Genomic DNA, 15,210 nt, shown 5'->3' on the forward strand with positions numbered 1-15,210 from the left:
CAAATTCTAGAAATATATATATTTTTATACATTTGACAGTCTTCCTGATCTAGGAAGAAACAAAAGCTTTTTGGATTTGGTAGAACAGCTATGACAGAGCATCTTCCTTCTTTCCTGAAGCAGACAAGAGAAATTAAATCATGGCATGGCCACAGGAGAGCCATCTTTGTAAGTCAAATTATGGATAATCTGTTTCCTGAAACAAAAGATAATTAAATACCACAGAGATTTCAAGAAAGAAGATTTATTATTCCGGTGCTTAGAGGCATAAAGGGCCCAAGAAAATATCACGGGGCGGGGGCTGCTTTTGCAAGGAATTTAGTCACTAAACTCTCTAAGATATTAACCAGACTGCAAATGCAAAAATATTTAAATTTTTCTGTCATTATTTTTATTAGTAAGGTTGTTTTTGGTTTTGTTTGTGTTTTTGTTTTTTTTCTTTGCCAAGTCAGAGCCTGTATAGGAAAACAAACTGCTGTAGGGACAGTCAAGTGGGTTGGTACGTTATGGCAGGAACTGAAACAGAAGCGATTCTGTTTGACTGGTAACAGGTTTGGGGACAAACCAGGGGATTGGGGGCAAAGCAGGAGCCTTAAATGTGCATTTGGGCCCAGGAGGACATCTGCTGCACATCCCCAGCAGTGGGACAGAGGCTTGAGCTGGGTAGCAGGTTGGGCAGTGGGGAAGTCTGGGGACCAGAGAAGAGGAACAGGGTTTCTGAGGAGGCTCAACAACAGGGCAATGGGGCTGTGCTGCACGGGAGTAAGATCAGCAAGGAGTTTGTGGTGTTCCTGCAAAATAGCTGAAAGTCTGAGTCAGAGCTACATGGTCCTTTGCTCTGGATCTAGTTTTTGCTCTCTAAATGTGGCACTGTTGAAGATGCACAGCTGGGAAGGCACTGGGAATTGTTCCATGATCTGTGTCACATAGAGGAAAATAGCTTGTTTGAAGGCAGAGATAACTTGTATTCATACACATTAAAAAACAGGGAAGCAAAATCTTAAGGTCCTAGAGCTATTTTGGTTGACTGAGCAAATTACTTCTCAGTTTAATTCCACAACTTAGAGTAAGCATGGAAAGTTTCCCACTGAAATTAAAGCAAACAGAAGGAAGAGGAGAGGAAAGAAGAGGTTTTTCCCCTGTAAGAAATTTTGTTACAAATAAGTAAGAAATAGGAAAGTGCAGATGAGTAGCATTTGAGAAACAGCGTGGCAGTAGTTTCCTTGATCAACATTTTGGAAACTCTCAGCTATGACATAGCTCCAAAAGAGAAAAAAACTGTTGCTAGCTGTTCAAAGCAAAACTTACTAATTTTTGTTGTTGTTGTTTGATTGTTTGTTTGTTAATTTTCAGATCAAGCTTTAACTAAAGCTTTACTCTCTATTTATCCTACCCTGGCATCCTCTATAATGCCATCTGTGCCTGTATTATCTCAAAACTAATAAGAGATTTGAATATGTCTCCTTTGAGACTAAAGACAGGTGGTAAGATCATATCCTTGGTGGCTTTGAAAAACTTCAGACCAGTAGGAGAGGAGAGAGGAATGTGCAGCTCACGCATCCTGTTATCGACCACATCTGCAGCGCCACTCTGTCCATCACAGGGCTGAGGTGACACCAGTTCTTCCCTGCTGAAGCTCTCTCCCTTTGTGCAAAGCAAAATCATACTGGCTATTTCCACATGGGCCTGTTGTCCCAGTGTTTTACTGCAACACAGGCAGTGCTTTACTAGCTCAGGGCATTTTGACCTGGAAACAGGTCCGAGTGGAGGATCTGCATGATCCGAAGGAAGCCTAAGGAGTAGTTCAGATGACTTTACATTGTCACTCCATTTGTTCTCTGCAGGCAGCAATGAAAGGATCCTCAAGTAGATCATTGTAATGATTTCTGATAAATGGGATTTATTAATTTTTTGTTTTGTTTTGTTTGTTTGAGAATAGAAAAACATTCCACCAAGATGCGGCTTGAACCAAAATGTTGGACCCGGGCATCTGTGTAAATTGAGAAACTATGTGTCTGGAATGTTACGGCACAGAACAATATTGCTTGTGTTACACTACACCTGCTATTTTTCACAGTAGCAAAATGTTCATTGTATGCTCTTTGGTATCAGAAGTTAAACTGTTTTTGTTGCCAAACAGTGTAGGAAGATATAATTTAAAGATTAATTCTGTGTGCTCTACTATTTCATATAATACTACAATTTAAAAATGCCATTTCTGTTAGATCTGTAGTTAAAATGAAGAATCCTTACTTACAAGGACTCCTTCTAATGAAAGACTTAAAAGCATAATTACAGGGATTATTTTCTATCGTTGTAGCAACCAGTTCCCACCAGGTTGTGATGAGCAATGCAAATGGTGGGACACAAACCAAACGAAAGCTTATCATTTTCCTAGATCCCAAAACTACTCAGTTGAGAAAATGCAAAATTGGCTGCAAAAGAAAATTTAGCTGTTTAAATTGGAGATCTATCCATTGAATTACATTAGCTTAATTGTTCTCTGACTATTAGAAAGTAATGACAAGGTTCTTTTCAGAAGACTCTGTGAAAAAGGTTTTATGTAGACTTGTATACCCCTTGGACTCCCGTGTTTACTTTTCAAGTAAGAAATGTGTATCAGCAGCTACTCCTCCAAAGTGTATAGAGATGAAAATGTATAAAACTGACAAACTGTGAAAAGGAGTCCAGTCTAAATACGATACTCCACAGATGTTAATCTGTTTTTCACCCTGAGAACAAGTACTGCTCAATGAACAGCAAATGCAGTACTGTTAAGACCTGCAGTTTTTTCAGTCTCTTCAGGTTTTTGCTTTGTGTTTGCCTGGTTTCTCCACCAGGAGACACAGGGCACTGCATGATAAACACATGTATAAAAATAAGTATACTTTTAAACAGAAAAAAATACATTCAAAGGGCTGTTTGTCATGTATTCCTCAGGTTCAAGTGTTAGGTTTAAAAAACCTCACCTGGTGCCTTTCCTTAGTTCAAATAATACAACCTTTTAAGGAAATTTCATTTCATGCTTGTCTGATCTAGTGCCAGCTCAAAGGAGCTTCTGCCACACTTAAATTGAACCCTCTCCTGCTGGCTTCTGAGCACAGGATGCTCATATCGAGCACTGCTTTTGCCTAAAGCGCTATCTGCCCACATTTCTGAAAGTCAGTGAGATTTTGCTTTGCTTCCAGGTTTGACTAGGTTCTTTGTACCTCAGAAAGCCTTTTAAGCACACTTAGCTTACATTTAAAAAGCAGCTGTGAAGACTTACTAAATAAAACCAGAAAAAACACCTCCAACCCATCCAAAATCAACATGATAACATGAGAGCAACCCAAAAGAGGTGATTCTGTGTAATTTTCCTTGGGCAAACGTCTAAGGAATACAGGCATGAAATATGAGCTGTATGAAGTCTTGCTATGACAATGAGCTACGTTAAATGCAGAATGGTGGATCTAAAAAACAATGGCTAAGTTCAGTGTAGGGTAGTTAGAAAATGCATGCATCAAAAGCTATGCTGTGTGCAACATGGCAGGATACAGACATTAGTTGAAATGGACTGGAGTCATGCAATTATTTGGAAAGAAGCTGCTGAGGAGAATAAAAAAGTGTGGATACCTGTGTGGATCATAGCTTCCTCCATCTTTATTTCCTGATATAGGAAAATACAAGAGTAACTTTTGTTAGTGTTTAGAACTTGTAAAACCATTCAAAATGTAGTTTTCCATGCACAGCATCTAATTCCTAAAAAGAAATGTACTGTGTTAAATAAAGACAGAGCTGCAGTCCAACAAAGATTTCCTGGAAGTTTTACATAAAAGAACTGAAAACCCACAGGTTTTCAAAAATAATAAAACCCCCAAACAATTAGATATTGTGAAAAAGAGAAACATTTGTAGACATAGAAAGAGAGACAAAGAGGAAACACCACAAATTATGTAGAATGGAGCATTCCTGTGAAAAAATAAAAAATCACAATGTTCAATCAACCGAAGTTAAGTGCAATGAATTCCAGAGACTTGAAGTAAAAATACCAGCTTTGTTTTACTCAGAGACACTTGTAAAGAAATTTTGCTTTCTTCAAAAATGAAGGAGACTACTGGTGATTAGAAGTTTGCAACGTTAAGTCTTGGTTGTGGCAAGGAACCTGAAATTGTTCACATAGGTAGACAGCATTTGAAATAAACACAGGATTTAATACCTCACCTGATACTGGGAGGCAAAAACTAATGAAATAAACCCTGCAAGAGAAAAGAGAGTTATGGCTGTGAAGATCTGCATGCGGCTGTTATTGACTAGCTCCAATAACGATATCCCTTCTGCAGCATTTCTGTCAAATGATGGGTTTTGCCATCAATATCTGTCAAGAATAACCTGTGCAGACTTGCAAAGAAGCCTCCTGGTCATGCAGATATGCAGGATGGATGTATATGGATAATTCCATAATTGTTCAGAGCAACACTTAGGAGAGCGACACTTCATGGATACAATAGGAATTTAAGTAGATGAAAACAATGTTAATAAAATGAAAATAAACACAATTTTCTCTTTCTCTGTTTCTCTTGTACCTGTTTCAAGTCCCTTCGGCCTTGGATTGCACTGCTTGTAACCTTGACAACTTCGCAGTTCCATAAGCTGGACATGTAATTGATTCAAGATGCCTCGTTCCACTGTGTGAACTGTATTGGTCAGCTGAGAAAGAGAGGAAGGAAGGGAAATAATGCTTGTTAACAAAAATTAAGGAAACCCTGGAGGAGTCTGGTGAATGACATCTTGTAACAGGGAAAGGGGTTTACCTGATAAGGATCAGTGTTCATATCAAAATATTCCAAGAAGCCAGTTGCAAACTCACAAAACAGAAAATTGTGAGTGTCGTTAACAGTTCGCAAACACCAGTAAGTGTTGTTATTGGAGCTTGTGCAAGCACAGAAAGAGCCCACTGTAATTAAACAAACCAGTTATCAGTTTTCAGTCAAAAATAATATGCTTGTTTCTTCTACTAGTACCTTTAATCACAGTAATAAAATACTAGTATTGCCCTAGGTTTTTATTTAGATTTATTTTGATTTGGGTACTGTGACTAGCTGTGAGCAGTGTCAATGTTTTGAAGAGACAATAAAATGGTAACGGTACTAAAATGCATTAGCTCTTCTTTAAACTGTGAACCTTGTCAAAAGGACATTTTTTACCCCATGACTGTTCCTGGAGCCTATTTATCCCATGACTATTGTCAGAATGCATAGCAATATGAGAACTCTTTTCATAATTTTTTGTTACTCCACAGTTAAAAAGAAATTAACCAATGTAATTGTTGTCTTAAAAAAAAAAACAAAACACCACAACAAAAAAACCCCACGCCTATGACTAGTTTGGGAACATTTTAAAATGAAAAGTACATATTAGGAGAAGTCCTCGTACAATCAGAGCGGATTATCACTAGGAAACAATTGCTTTCTCCAAATGAAAAGTTGTTCTTAGCAAATTTTCAGCTTGGAGTCAAATATGCTGTAACTTCATCATCACCTGATCTTGAAATTTCTGTTTTTCTGACATTTTCAATCACTTTTCTTTCCCCATCACCAGTGAGAAAAATACTGTTAGCTCATGCTGAATACTGAGAAATGTTTATGTCTCAATACGAGAGTAATCTATATAACCTGAAGTTTAAAGATACTTAAATATCCTTTACCTCTAGTATTTTGTGCCAATAATACACAAGTGCTACATAGTTGTGATTTTGAAAATATTTTAGCATATAAATAGTGGCATAATGGGAAGAATTCATAAGGGATAGTATCTGCATTTTGTTCACAATAAGTTGTTTATTATATACTTTGAAAAAAAAAGTTAAAATTAAAGTAGAACTTTTATGTGCTGAAGTTTTTGACAGCATTAAAGGTCAGAGTAATAACAGCAGAGGATAGCCTAGATCACCGTCTGCATTTTGACACGAGACTCACAGTTCCAGAAGGGTGCAGTTTGCCAGTGGTTGTTGTCATGGGTAAAGCACGTCAGTCCTGGAAGGCTGCACTCATCTCCCTTCTTCTGGCGCCTTTTCCCCTTCCGCTCCTTCTTCCTTCTCCGGTTCTCTTTGAACAGCTGCAGTTTGCCGTCCACCTCCTGCGCTGCTTCCCTGTTCAGAGAGGAAGTTGGGCACGGCTGACTAAGAGCAGTCTCCGTTTGGTTAACAACAGCACTTGCAGTTTTTACATCTTTCTGGATTTTACAAAGGTGGAAGGATGAGAACAGGACCTTCTGGCTCACCTTTCCCAGCTGTTAAGATGCAAGCATGAGAAAGGATGCTCTGCTGCATTTACGTTTTACTGGATCTTTTTTTAAAAAAATATTGATCAGTTTCTGATAATACTAGTTTCTTCCTTTTTCTTTCAATAGGTTGAAGAAACTTTATCCATAAACTTTCACAAGCTGGTGCAAAACTACTGAATATTTATCATGATAGCTTGCAACATGTGAGCTTTTCTTCCCCTCACCTCTCTCCACAAAAAATGCTACAAAACCCAAAACAAAGAAATGCCCCAAATCACCAAACCCACATTTATCCAGTCAACAAAATGTCAACCGTGAGAATGAGAGGTTAATAACAGCCTTACTTGAAGGGATGAAGATGGCTCTTGAGTTTGTCTTGGGCCTTTACCCCCTTCTCTTTGTTGTAATAGCTATAGGGAAAATTTTTAGAAATTAGTAAGTCATGAAACTGTTTTCAACACAAAACCAAAAGAGAAACATACTATCATTGACATTTTCTTAAGAAGCTATGGCAGACTTGAAATTTTCACTTAATTTAAGAAAGTTATATCTGTGTGATCCTATGCTAGTTTGTAGCAGACCTGCAGCTGGATTTAAACATATTAGTAGCATACACACATACTTAATCTTAAAATGTTAAAATTTATCTGTTTGTGTTTCACAGTAGCTCCTACCCATATCTAACTAAAATAGGGGCTTACAGTGGTTATAAATATCAATAAAGCTTTGTTTTTTTATTTTCAATCTCAAAACCCCTGGAAAAATGTATAAACCTTAGAAATCAGAGTAGTATTCAATATTTAGTGCCACTTTTCTTACCTCTGTTTACTACAGTCACATTCATCTGGTTTTCTTCTTTTTAGGTGTCCTCTAACTTCCCTCAAATTCTTAATTTTGTCTTGGAGAGCTTCGATCTGCAGAGAATATTTCTGAGTCAGAATTATTCTTTGAGAAGGTGTCAGTGTAAAGACTTCACTGAGATTTTAAAATACCTCTTACCTCCTTATCAATGTAAGCCTTGTGATCCTTCCAGGCTCTGGCAGATTGGTACAGCTCCCTCTCACAGTGAATAGTGTCATTTGGAAGAATGAAACACCTGTAGATGTGAGTTTAGGAAACAGGAAAATGAAGGTCAGTAATTTCCCAGTTACCCACCTGTTTTTTCTCTTTCTCCCAACATTCCTAATCAAATATTTTTTTATATCATGTTAGTAAATTAAAAAAACTCGACAAGGTATTCCTCTGTTGACTTAATAGTAACAATTGCTTTTATCTGTTTTGTCTGGAAAGCTTGTCACCCATGGGGATGAATGGTCTGTGCCTGCCAAGCAAAAAATGCAATACATTCTTAATCGATCAGAAATGAAATCAAAACTGAAGTAAAAATCTGTTCAGAATTTAAAGCCTATTGTCAATCAAATGCCACTGCTTATTTAATCATCAGCTGCTGAGAAATACATCCTTCTTGCCACATGAATGTGGCTTATCTTCCCAGCATGCAGAACACTCAAGAAGAGAGCATACAGTCAGAGGGCTGAAGATCAATATAATCATAAAAGACCAAGAAGAATCAAAGTTAGAGGAAAAAGTTCAAACACTTAATGTGTTTATGTGTAATGATTTAACAAAAAGTCTTCAGAGAACTTGGGTTAAAAAACAGTGCAATGATAAAAACATTCACAACTGTGTTTGAAAAAACAGCTCTACCAAGAGGAAAAAAAAAAAAAAAAAAGCCCAAGAAAGACTGAGGCAGTGTACTGAGATAGATAATCCTGCAAAGTGCAGGCTGGGCTTTCAAAGTCGCCATGCTGACAAACAAAAATTCCTTAACTAGAGAAATCTAACTTTATAGACAGAACTGACAGAACTTTTCTTGGGTCCTCCTTCCTCAGAACCCTCCTTTTAATTTTTGAGAAGAATATCAGAAAAAGATGTAGATGCTTATCTCTTCCAATGTTATCCTATTCTGTTTTTTTTCTTCACTCAAGGAATTCTGAAAGCAATACTGTTCTGTAAAGGTCAAAACACTTTATGGAGAAATAATAATATTTCTGGAAGACATTTAAAGCTTTAATAAAACATATTTAAAGCTTTAATGATTTCACGGTTGGAAGTATCAGTGCAAGAAAGGATAATTTTTACTATTCAAAACTAATCTTCATGTTCTCCTAAAAAGAAAAAGAAAATGAAGAAGAAGAAAAGAGATAAACTCTATTTACATTTTACATGTTTGCTTTTTTATTCAGATTTAGTCTATCTTGAATAAACAGGTCTAATGTATCTTAGCTAGTGCTAATCACTGCAAACAACTAAGCATTAAGAAACATGATGTGGCTGATCTAATCTGTCCTCACATAGAGTGGGACTTCAGTCATCTCAGATTTAGGCCTCTGTGTTAAACTGGTAGTCTAGACTTTATAATAAATAACAGAAGCACCAGCTTAACAGGGTGATTAATCCATCATAAGATGCATATTTTGATACAAGGGACAAATTTCTCTCTGGAGATGCCTACCCCTTCCTAGAAATAAAACATAAACTAGAGGCCCCCATTTAAAAAATACATACTAAATATAAATGATTCCACTTCCTAAAAAATACAACAGAGGTGTATCTAAAATCCGTGATGTCAGTTTCAGGTTCCTAAGTATTGTACAGAAGGGGGAAAGAGTACAGTTAAAAAATGAAGGTTTTATTTTAAGAAACAAAAATACCATGTAGAGAAAGCAATCATACTTGTGTGTCACTCTGACAGAGCTGGGTTGACCTATAGCATCAGTGCCATCAGCAATCATTGTGTCACGAGCAGCACGAGAAGCTTCCTCTCCTTCTCCCTCGTTTTCAGCATTGTGACGCTTGGTGATGCTCCTGGTCTTTAACACCTGCAGTTCTTCTTCTTCCAGATTGATGTCATATATCTCACCTTCAAATTCCACAGACAAGGACCGGGTTTGGCGAGTGTGAACAAATCGAGGTTTGTATTCTGAAGCAGAAGAAACATTCAGTCAAACGTATATATACACATGATCCCTGCCATGAACACAAAACATATTCCAAAGAGAAGAAGCCTGTTCAATAAAACCAGTATATTTTTTGATATATTGTGGCCCACACTTCCCTGAGTAGCATGAAATTTCAATTGCTTCGAGATTTGCATTTCATTACTAACTTTATGCCACAGTTAGCATCTATATCTTTGAATAAAAAACAGCATCTCAGAAATCAAATTATCTAGAAAGAGACATTTAAAAAAATTAAAAAAAAAAAAAAGAGAGAACACATGATTAGAAACCTGATGTTTCTAGAAGAGGAAATAATTCAGCATTGTGAAATAAGGTCACCACCAGTAAATTGGCATGTGACATATTTAATGTGTACTTTAGAGTAAAAAATTATTTTTTAAAAGATTAACACCTTTTCCTTTTTAATGGTAAGAATTTAGAGGGTAAGAATCCATCAGATATCAGTACCTGTATGCATATATATCTACATATACTTTGATAAAAGTGTAATCTGTATTTATGTGTGCAAGGCATAGACCATCAAAATGTTGCTGCATTGCAGAGCTACAGTGACATTTATCATGTCACCTTTACCCCTTGAAAGCTCTGAGCTTAGTAGGGTTACATCTTTTAGTCACTGTGTATATGAGTAAGACCAACTAAGGCAATTAACTCTTTTGAGGGGTCCTTAATTTCATGTACAAGAGAACCTCTCTTTGTTCTCAGTCTGAAAGTCCTTACTTACACTTTTCACTTCTTTTGCTAAATGCTCTTGACCTAAACCAAGCTGATAAAACTGACAGTCAATCCACACCAAAGCATGTTGTGTCAAGCAAAGCCTCACACAGAGAGCTCTAGACATACAAAATTAAGCTTGTAAAAAGTCAGTTGTAGGGCATTTCCATTTGTTGCATCTATGCCGGCCATACCCATGCCACCTGACAATAATTTGTCCAGCAGAAAACAGCAGCTGTAAGAAAGTACTGTCTTTGGCAGACAGCATCAGCTCTAGTGAAGTTTTTATGTTAGTGTCTTTGAGAGACTCAGGCTGAAAATTTCCTGCAAGAATCTTTTAAAGGAGAAGATAGTGAGCCTCATTGAACTTTTCATTCAAACCACCCTGTACCAAACCTTTTCAGCAATCACCTGCTGTCAGGTGAAAAAAGTCTCAGTCAAGGCAAATAAGGACATTCATCTTCATGAAGAGAAGAGCCAGTTTCAAAGCATCTTTCTGGTCTGTTACCATATTACTCTTTAATAAAATTATGTAGAAAGATTCACAAGGTGAGATGGAACAATTTCTTGCATTTAACAGCTTCTGATGACACTGCTTAGTAAACAAGTGGCTGAAAGGGTGGAATATATAGGCATCTCATGCATGTGTCATCTTGACAAGCTTGAATTAGTAATTCCCTTACAAATACTTCATCATTATGAGTCTTTGCCTGCTCTACTCAGAGGAATGTTAAGGCTGATTTGAAGGAGGCAAAGAAGAGAAGACATGTAAGAATGTTGTAAAGAATTAAAGCATAACAAAGCAACTTTTTCTGATGCCTCCTTCAGATGTTTTCCAGCCTTTCCCTGCTTTCCCTCCCCAGGTAACCTGCTTCAGTCACAATCCCCTTTCAGCCCTTGCTGGTGACTTGATGGCACCTCTTTCCAAGGTACATAGAAGGTATCTCCCTACAAAAATACCACTTGAGGGAACATTCCCCAGTTTGAGAACCACCCTGGCAGTGTGTGGCATGCACAATTTTCAGCAGAGCTCTGCCTGTACACACTGTGAGGTCATACTAAACAAATGGAAGAAATTAGATCATGACAGTATTTAGGCTGAACAATGAGACAGCTTAAGACAGACAATTATTGTGGTTGAATGTACAAAGAATACCAGGGATTCTTGTTCACATTCACAGTGCGGGGGCTTTAAATCAGGAAATATTTTTAATTATACTGTCATTATTTTCTTAGTTTGTAGACATCTGTGCAGCACCTTCTAACTTTTGTGTTTCTCATACAACTTCACTAACATCTTGCTCTGGAGACACATCTCTATTTCATTCCTCAGACTTGCACTCTAGTTAGAGAGCAGAACACAGCCTGCTCTTCAACAAATTCTAAAATCTGCTTCTATTGCTACAGCTACAGAAATTCAGTCGCGTAGCTGGGCAGAGAGAAGAAAAACCGTGCTCCATTTGCAATAATAACTTCTTCAAATAGGCTTCTTTTGTAGAAATCATTAAGAGAAACAAATCCAGCGCTACAGTCCCGAAACCCCCTCGTACAATCCCTTCAGCCCAGGCTCCACTAGAGGACACTGTGCTCCCACTCGTGTCCCTGCGGACATCCCGCCACGGGCGCGCAGGGGAGGCAGAGGGGAAGCGGGAGCCGAGCGGTGCTTCAGTCGGAGAGCAGCCCCGCAGAGCCTCGGGGAGCAGAGGAGTGCGGGCCATCAGCAAGCAGCCAGTGAATTCTGCCTTAACCGTGCGATTAACACCGGCACCTTGGCAAGCAGCGGCCCCAAATCAGCGCGGAGGCCACGGGGCTGTCATGTCCGAGCTGTGCGGGAGGCGGCACCAGAGCATCACCGCCGCCGCCAGCTCCCAGGGCTGCTCCCCGCCGCCATCCGGAGGAGGAGTGCTGCTGTCGGAATCACAGAACGGTTTGCCTTGGAAAGGACCTAAAAGAATTCCCAGTTCCAGCGCCCCTGCCACGGAAGGAACACTTGCCACCAGAACAGGTTGCTCAAAGCTCCACCTAACCTGCCCTCGAACACTTCCAGGGATGGGGCATCCACAGCTTCTCTGGACAATCCTCACAGTACTGATTTTCCTCCTAATATCTAACCCAAACTGAACCTGTCCAAGTTTAAAGCAATTTCCCCTTGTCCTATCACTAAATGCCCTTGTAAAAAGTCCTCTCCAGCTTTAGGCCAACTTTAGGTACTTATTACAGAGGCAGTTGTGCAGAACCTGACTACCAATTACGGACATCTTCATTAGACACGAAGGAGAAAGCAAGAGCATACTGGTAGGGAAATGCTCTGCTAGCCATTTCCCCCTGCTCTCTGCCTCAGAGTCCAAGAGATCAAGTAACACTTACTTTGCACATTCGGGTTTCTCAGGAACTGTCTTTGATTTTTCCTTTGGGTCCTGCTGTTCCTGTAATCAGCGTCTCCACAGTTGCAGTCTTTGTCTTTACCGCTGTAACCCCGGGAGTGGAGGCTGCGCGTTCTCTTTCTGATGGCGAGGATGTCGCTTGACACCTTGCACTTGTGAATTCGGAGTTTGCCAGAAGCATCCTCTGTGCACTGCCACTTCTGCGAGAGAGAGACATGAAGATGATTTTCCAGCAGCCTTCCAAACCCCTGTTGCTTTCAGGTAGACAGTAAAAGGAGACAGGTAAATTTCTTTCAAAATGTAAGCAGTCCGTTAAATAGCAAACTGAGAAGGGAAATATTTTAGGGCACAAATTCAGTCACATTCTTCACGTCTTTCTCATGCTAGGGAAACATAAGCTTGAATGAAATTACTTCAAATCTGCATAAAAGAAATACCCTCCCCCCAAATACATATATATATTTATACATATATATATTTAATATAAATTAAGACTATCTAGACTAAACCTATCTCTGAAAAGAGCAAGTAAAAAGTCTTAATTTACTTAATTTAGTCAAGGAGTACTGGCAGGGCAGTTTTCACCAACTCTTTGTTCTCTTTGAAAAAAATATCTTTTTTTCTTTGTTCTGTGACTTGGTTTTTCTAGCATGATATAGGAAAAAAAAAAATTCGAAACCCCCCACAAAACCCCAGTCCAAGGATGAAGAAGAACTGGTTCAGTTGTAGAGTTTTTTGGAAAGAAAAGGACAAATTGTGGATGTAATCTATGGAAAAATACATAAACCATTCCCTACAGCCAGAAGGTGCAAGCAAAGGGAAGAACCTTAGGGACAGTAAACAAGAAATTAACTTGGATAAACTCCTTTGGATTTATAAGTCATGAGATTTGTATGAAGCTTGGGAGGAAAAGCTCTGGAAGGAGTACCTGTAAAAAGCATTGTATGTGTGCTGAATATCAGAGCAAGTGTGGGAGAATGAAAGGAAACAGATTTTTTTTTTTCCAGTTTGTCTGCACAATATCTGTCTGACTTAATTATCAACATCACTGAACCAGATGGAAGATTCCAGGTGGATTTTTCCAGTGGATCCCATCACCTTCACATTTCAAATTAAAAAGCAACTAGGACTTTAATTTCCTTTCCACATCATATTGTCTTAAAAACCCTAAATGTTATTTTAAAAATGAAAGAAATGGGTAGGTGCTGAGAGATGAGAGCTCCTTTGCCCATACCCAAAGCTTGCCATATATGGCATTCACAATGTGCTACATAAAATAAGAAGTCTGTGGAGATTTTAGGTAAGTGGTAGTCTGAATAACAGCAGGGAGAACTAGAAATAGCTATGTTTATTTTTAATTTCAATACAACCATAAATGACTATTAGTGAGTTTTGTTCACTTTTGCATCTTAAGCCACAGTGACCATAGTTTGCATACAAAGCACTAAGCTTGGCTGGATATTGCAAAGAACAAAACTCGGTAATGCTGTTGGTAACTGGAACCTTGTAGCTGCAGTTTCAGTTAAGTTTCTCTGTAAGGTGTCCTTTTTTTGGTTGCCATGACTGAATAGCATAAGTAGCTTTCTCTTGCCTCATTAATAATAACAAGACAGATGAATGCTGGTCCTAATGGAATTGCCAACCTAATTTTTGAAATGGACGCTAATATCAGAGCATACACATTTCGGTAAGCTCCATTAACTAATGGCTGCTCTGGACTGTTTTGGGGATGCTGTCATGCTGACTGAAGAATGGAGAAAGAAAACAGAGCCTCAGGTAGATTTTCTGGCCTGATAACCTGAGGAATGAGCTGATGTCTGAGCCACAGCACCAGGAGTGTGTTCTCTGGCCTGACATGTGGGCTGAATTAAAGATGGATTCCATGCTGAGATCTTCCTGTGGATTGGCATGACTCTGATCTCAGAGCAGAACAGTAAGCCATGTGTAAAAGGACATTAATTTGAACAAGTCTAATAGCTGGCAGAGAAATTTCACTTGTGCCTGGACTTTCAGTGTGAAGGTACATCTATGAGTGACAATGTGACTTTCTACAAGAAAAGGTGTCCAAGAGCTGTAAAGCTTTGCAGAATTTATTCTGCAATAGCACATGCTCTCTTCCTTCTGCAGCAAGAGATGATTTTTACAGGGTAAGAGCTGACTGCACCACTCTATTTCCTGTGTTTATTGGGTACGTGTTATAGTTATACACATATGGCACTAGTTTTTAAGGAGTCTCAAAAGCAGCATTTTAAAGTAGAATAAGTATTCTCTTTGTCTAGAATTAATCATAGCAAGAAGTTGTAGGAGTGGCTTCAGTAACCTTTTAGATCATTTTAACAGTATTATGACTAACACTGAAACAAGACGCTCTGTGTTTAGTGCAAGCCAATAATAGTTCCCTATTTAAAACAGGGATTAAATGTGATTCATTTACTCTTCATTATTGTTTTTTAAATTTGACTTTTAAAAGTGTCATTATGAAGATGCTTTAGAGATCTAAGATGGAATTTTCAGTCTAACTTTCCTGAATCCCTGCCCATGCCAGCATAATCAGGCACTGAGCATGCCTTATGCAGTTAAGAAGTAATGGCCCTTCTGCTCATTTTTAGATCTATAAAATGCATTAATGCACATAAAAGAAGATTCTGACTGAATGCATTGACCCCTTCCCCGTTTTCTACCTTCTTTCCCACTTTGAATACAAAACTTAAAATATTATTAAACTTAAACTTAAAAAATTAAATACAAAAAATAAAATATTATTTGAAGTTCAGGACTATCCATTTTGGTTTCTGGAACAATTTCTCCATCAATTAAATAAATCC

General features: G+C 38.4%; 1 protein-coding gene across 8 annotated transcripts in view; it reads right to left on the reverse strand.

The window, feature by feature from the left end:
• Positions 1 to 15,210, reverse strand: part of SULF1 (sulfatase 1) — a 147,750-nt gene that overhangs the window by 4,011 nt on the left and 128,529 nt on the right. For 4 of the 8 annotated variants that reach the window (XM_058422593.1, XM_058422592.1, XM_040082051.1 and 1 more), the window contains 8 exons: positions 12,369 to 12,585; positions 9,001 to 9,247; positions 7,264 to 7,360; positions 7,084 to 7,178; positions 6,609 to 6,674; positions 5,958 to 6,130; positions 4,794 to 4,936; positions 4,566 to 4,689 (listed from right to left, as the gene is read on the reverse strand). In XM_058422593.1, the coding sequence (XP_058278576.1) occupies positions 4,566 to 4,689; positions 4,794 to 4,936; positions 5,958 to 6,130; positions 6,609 to 6,674; positions 7,084 to 7,178; positions 7,264 to 7,360; positions 9,001 to 9,247; positions 12,369 to 12,585 (1,162 nt within the window). Of the gene's footprint in view, positions 1 to 3,416; positions 3,650 to 4,565; positions 4,690 to 4,793; positions 4,937 to 5,957; positions 6,131 to 6,608; positions 6,675 to 7,083; positions 7,179 to 7,263; positions 7,361 to 9,000; positions 9,248 to 12,368; positions 12,586 to 15,210 lie in introns of those variants that run through there. The other 4 variants (XM_058422602.1, XM_040082069.1, XM_058422599.1 and 1 more) reach the window with 2 other exon arrangements.

This window comes from Hirundo rustica, chromosome 1 (genome assembly GCF_015227805.2).
Source record: "Hirundo rustica isolate bHirRus1 chromosome 1, bHirRus1.pri.v3, whole genome shotgun sequence".
Lineage (NCBI taxonomy): Eukaryota > Metazoa > Chordata > Aves > Passeriformes > Hirundinidae > Hirundo > Hirundo rustica.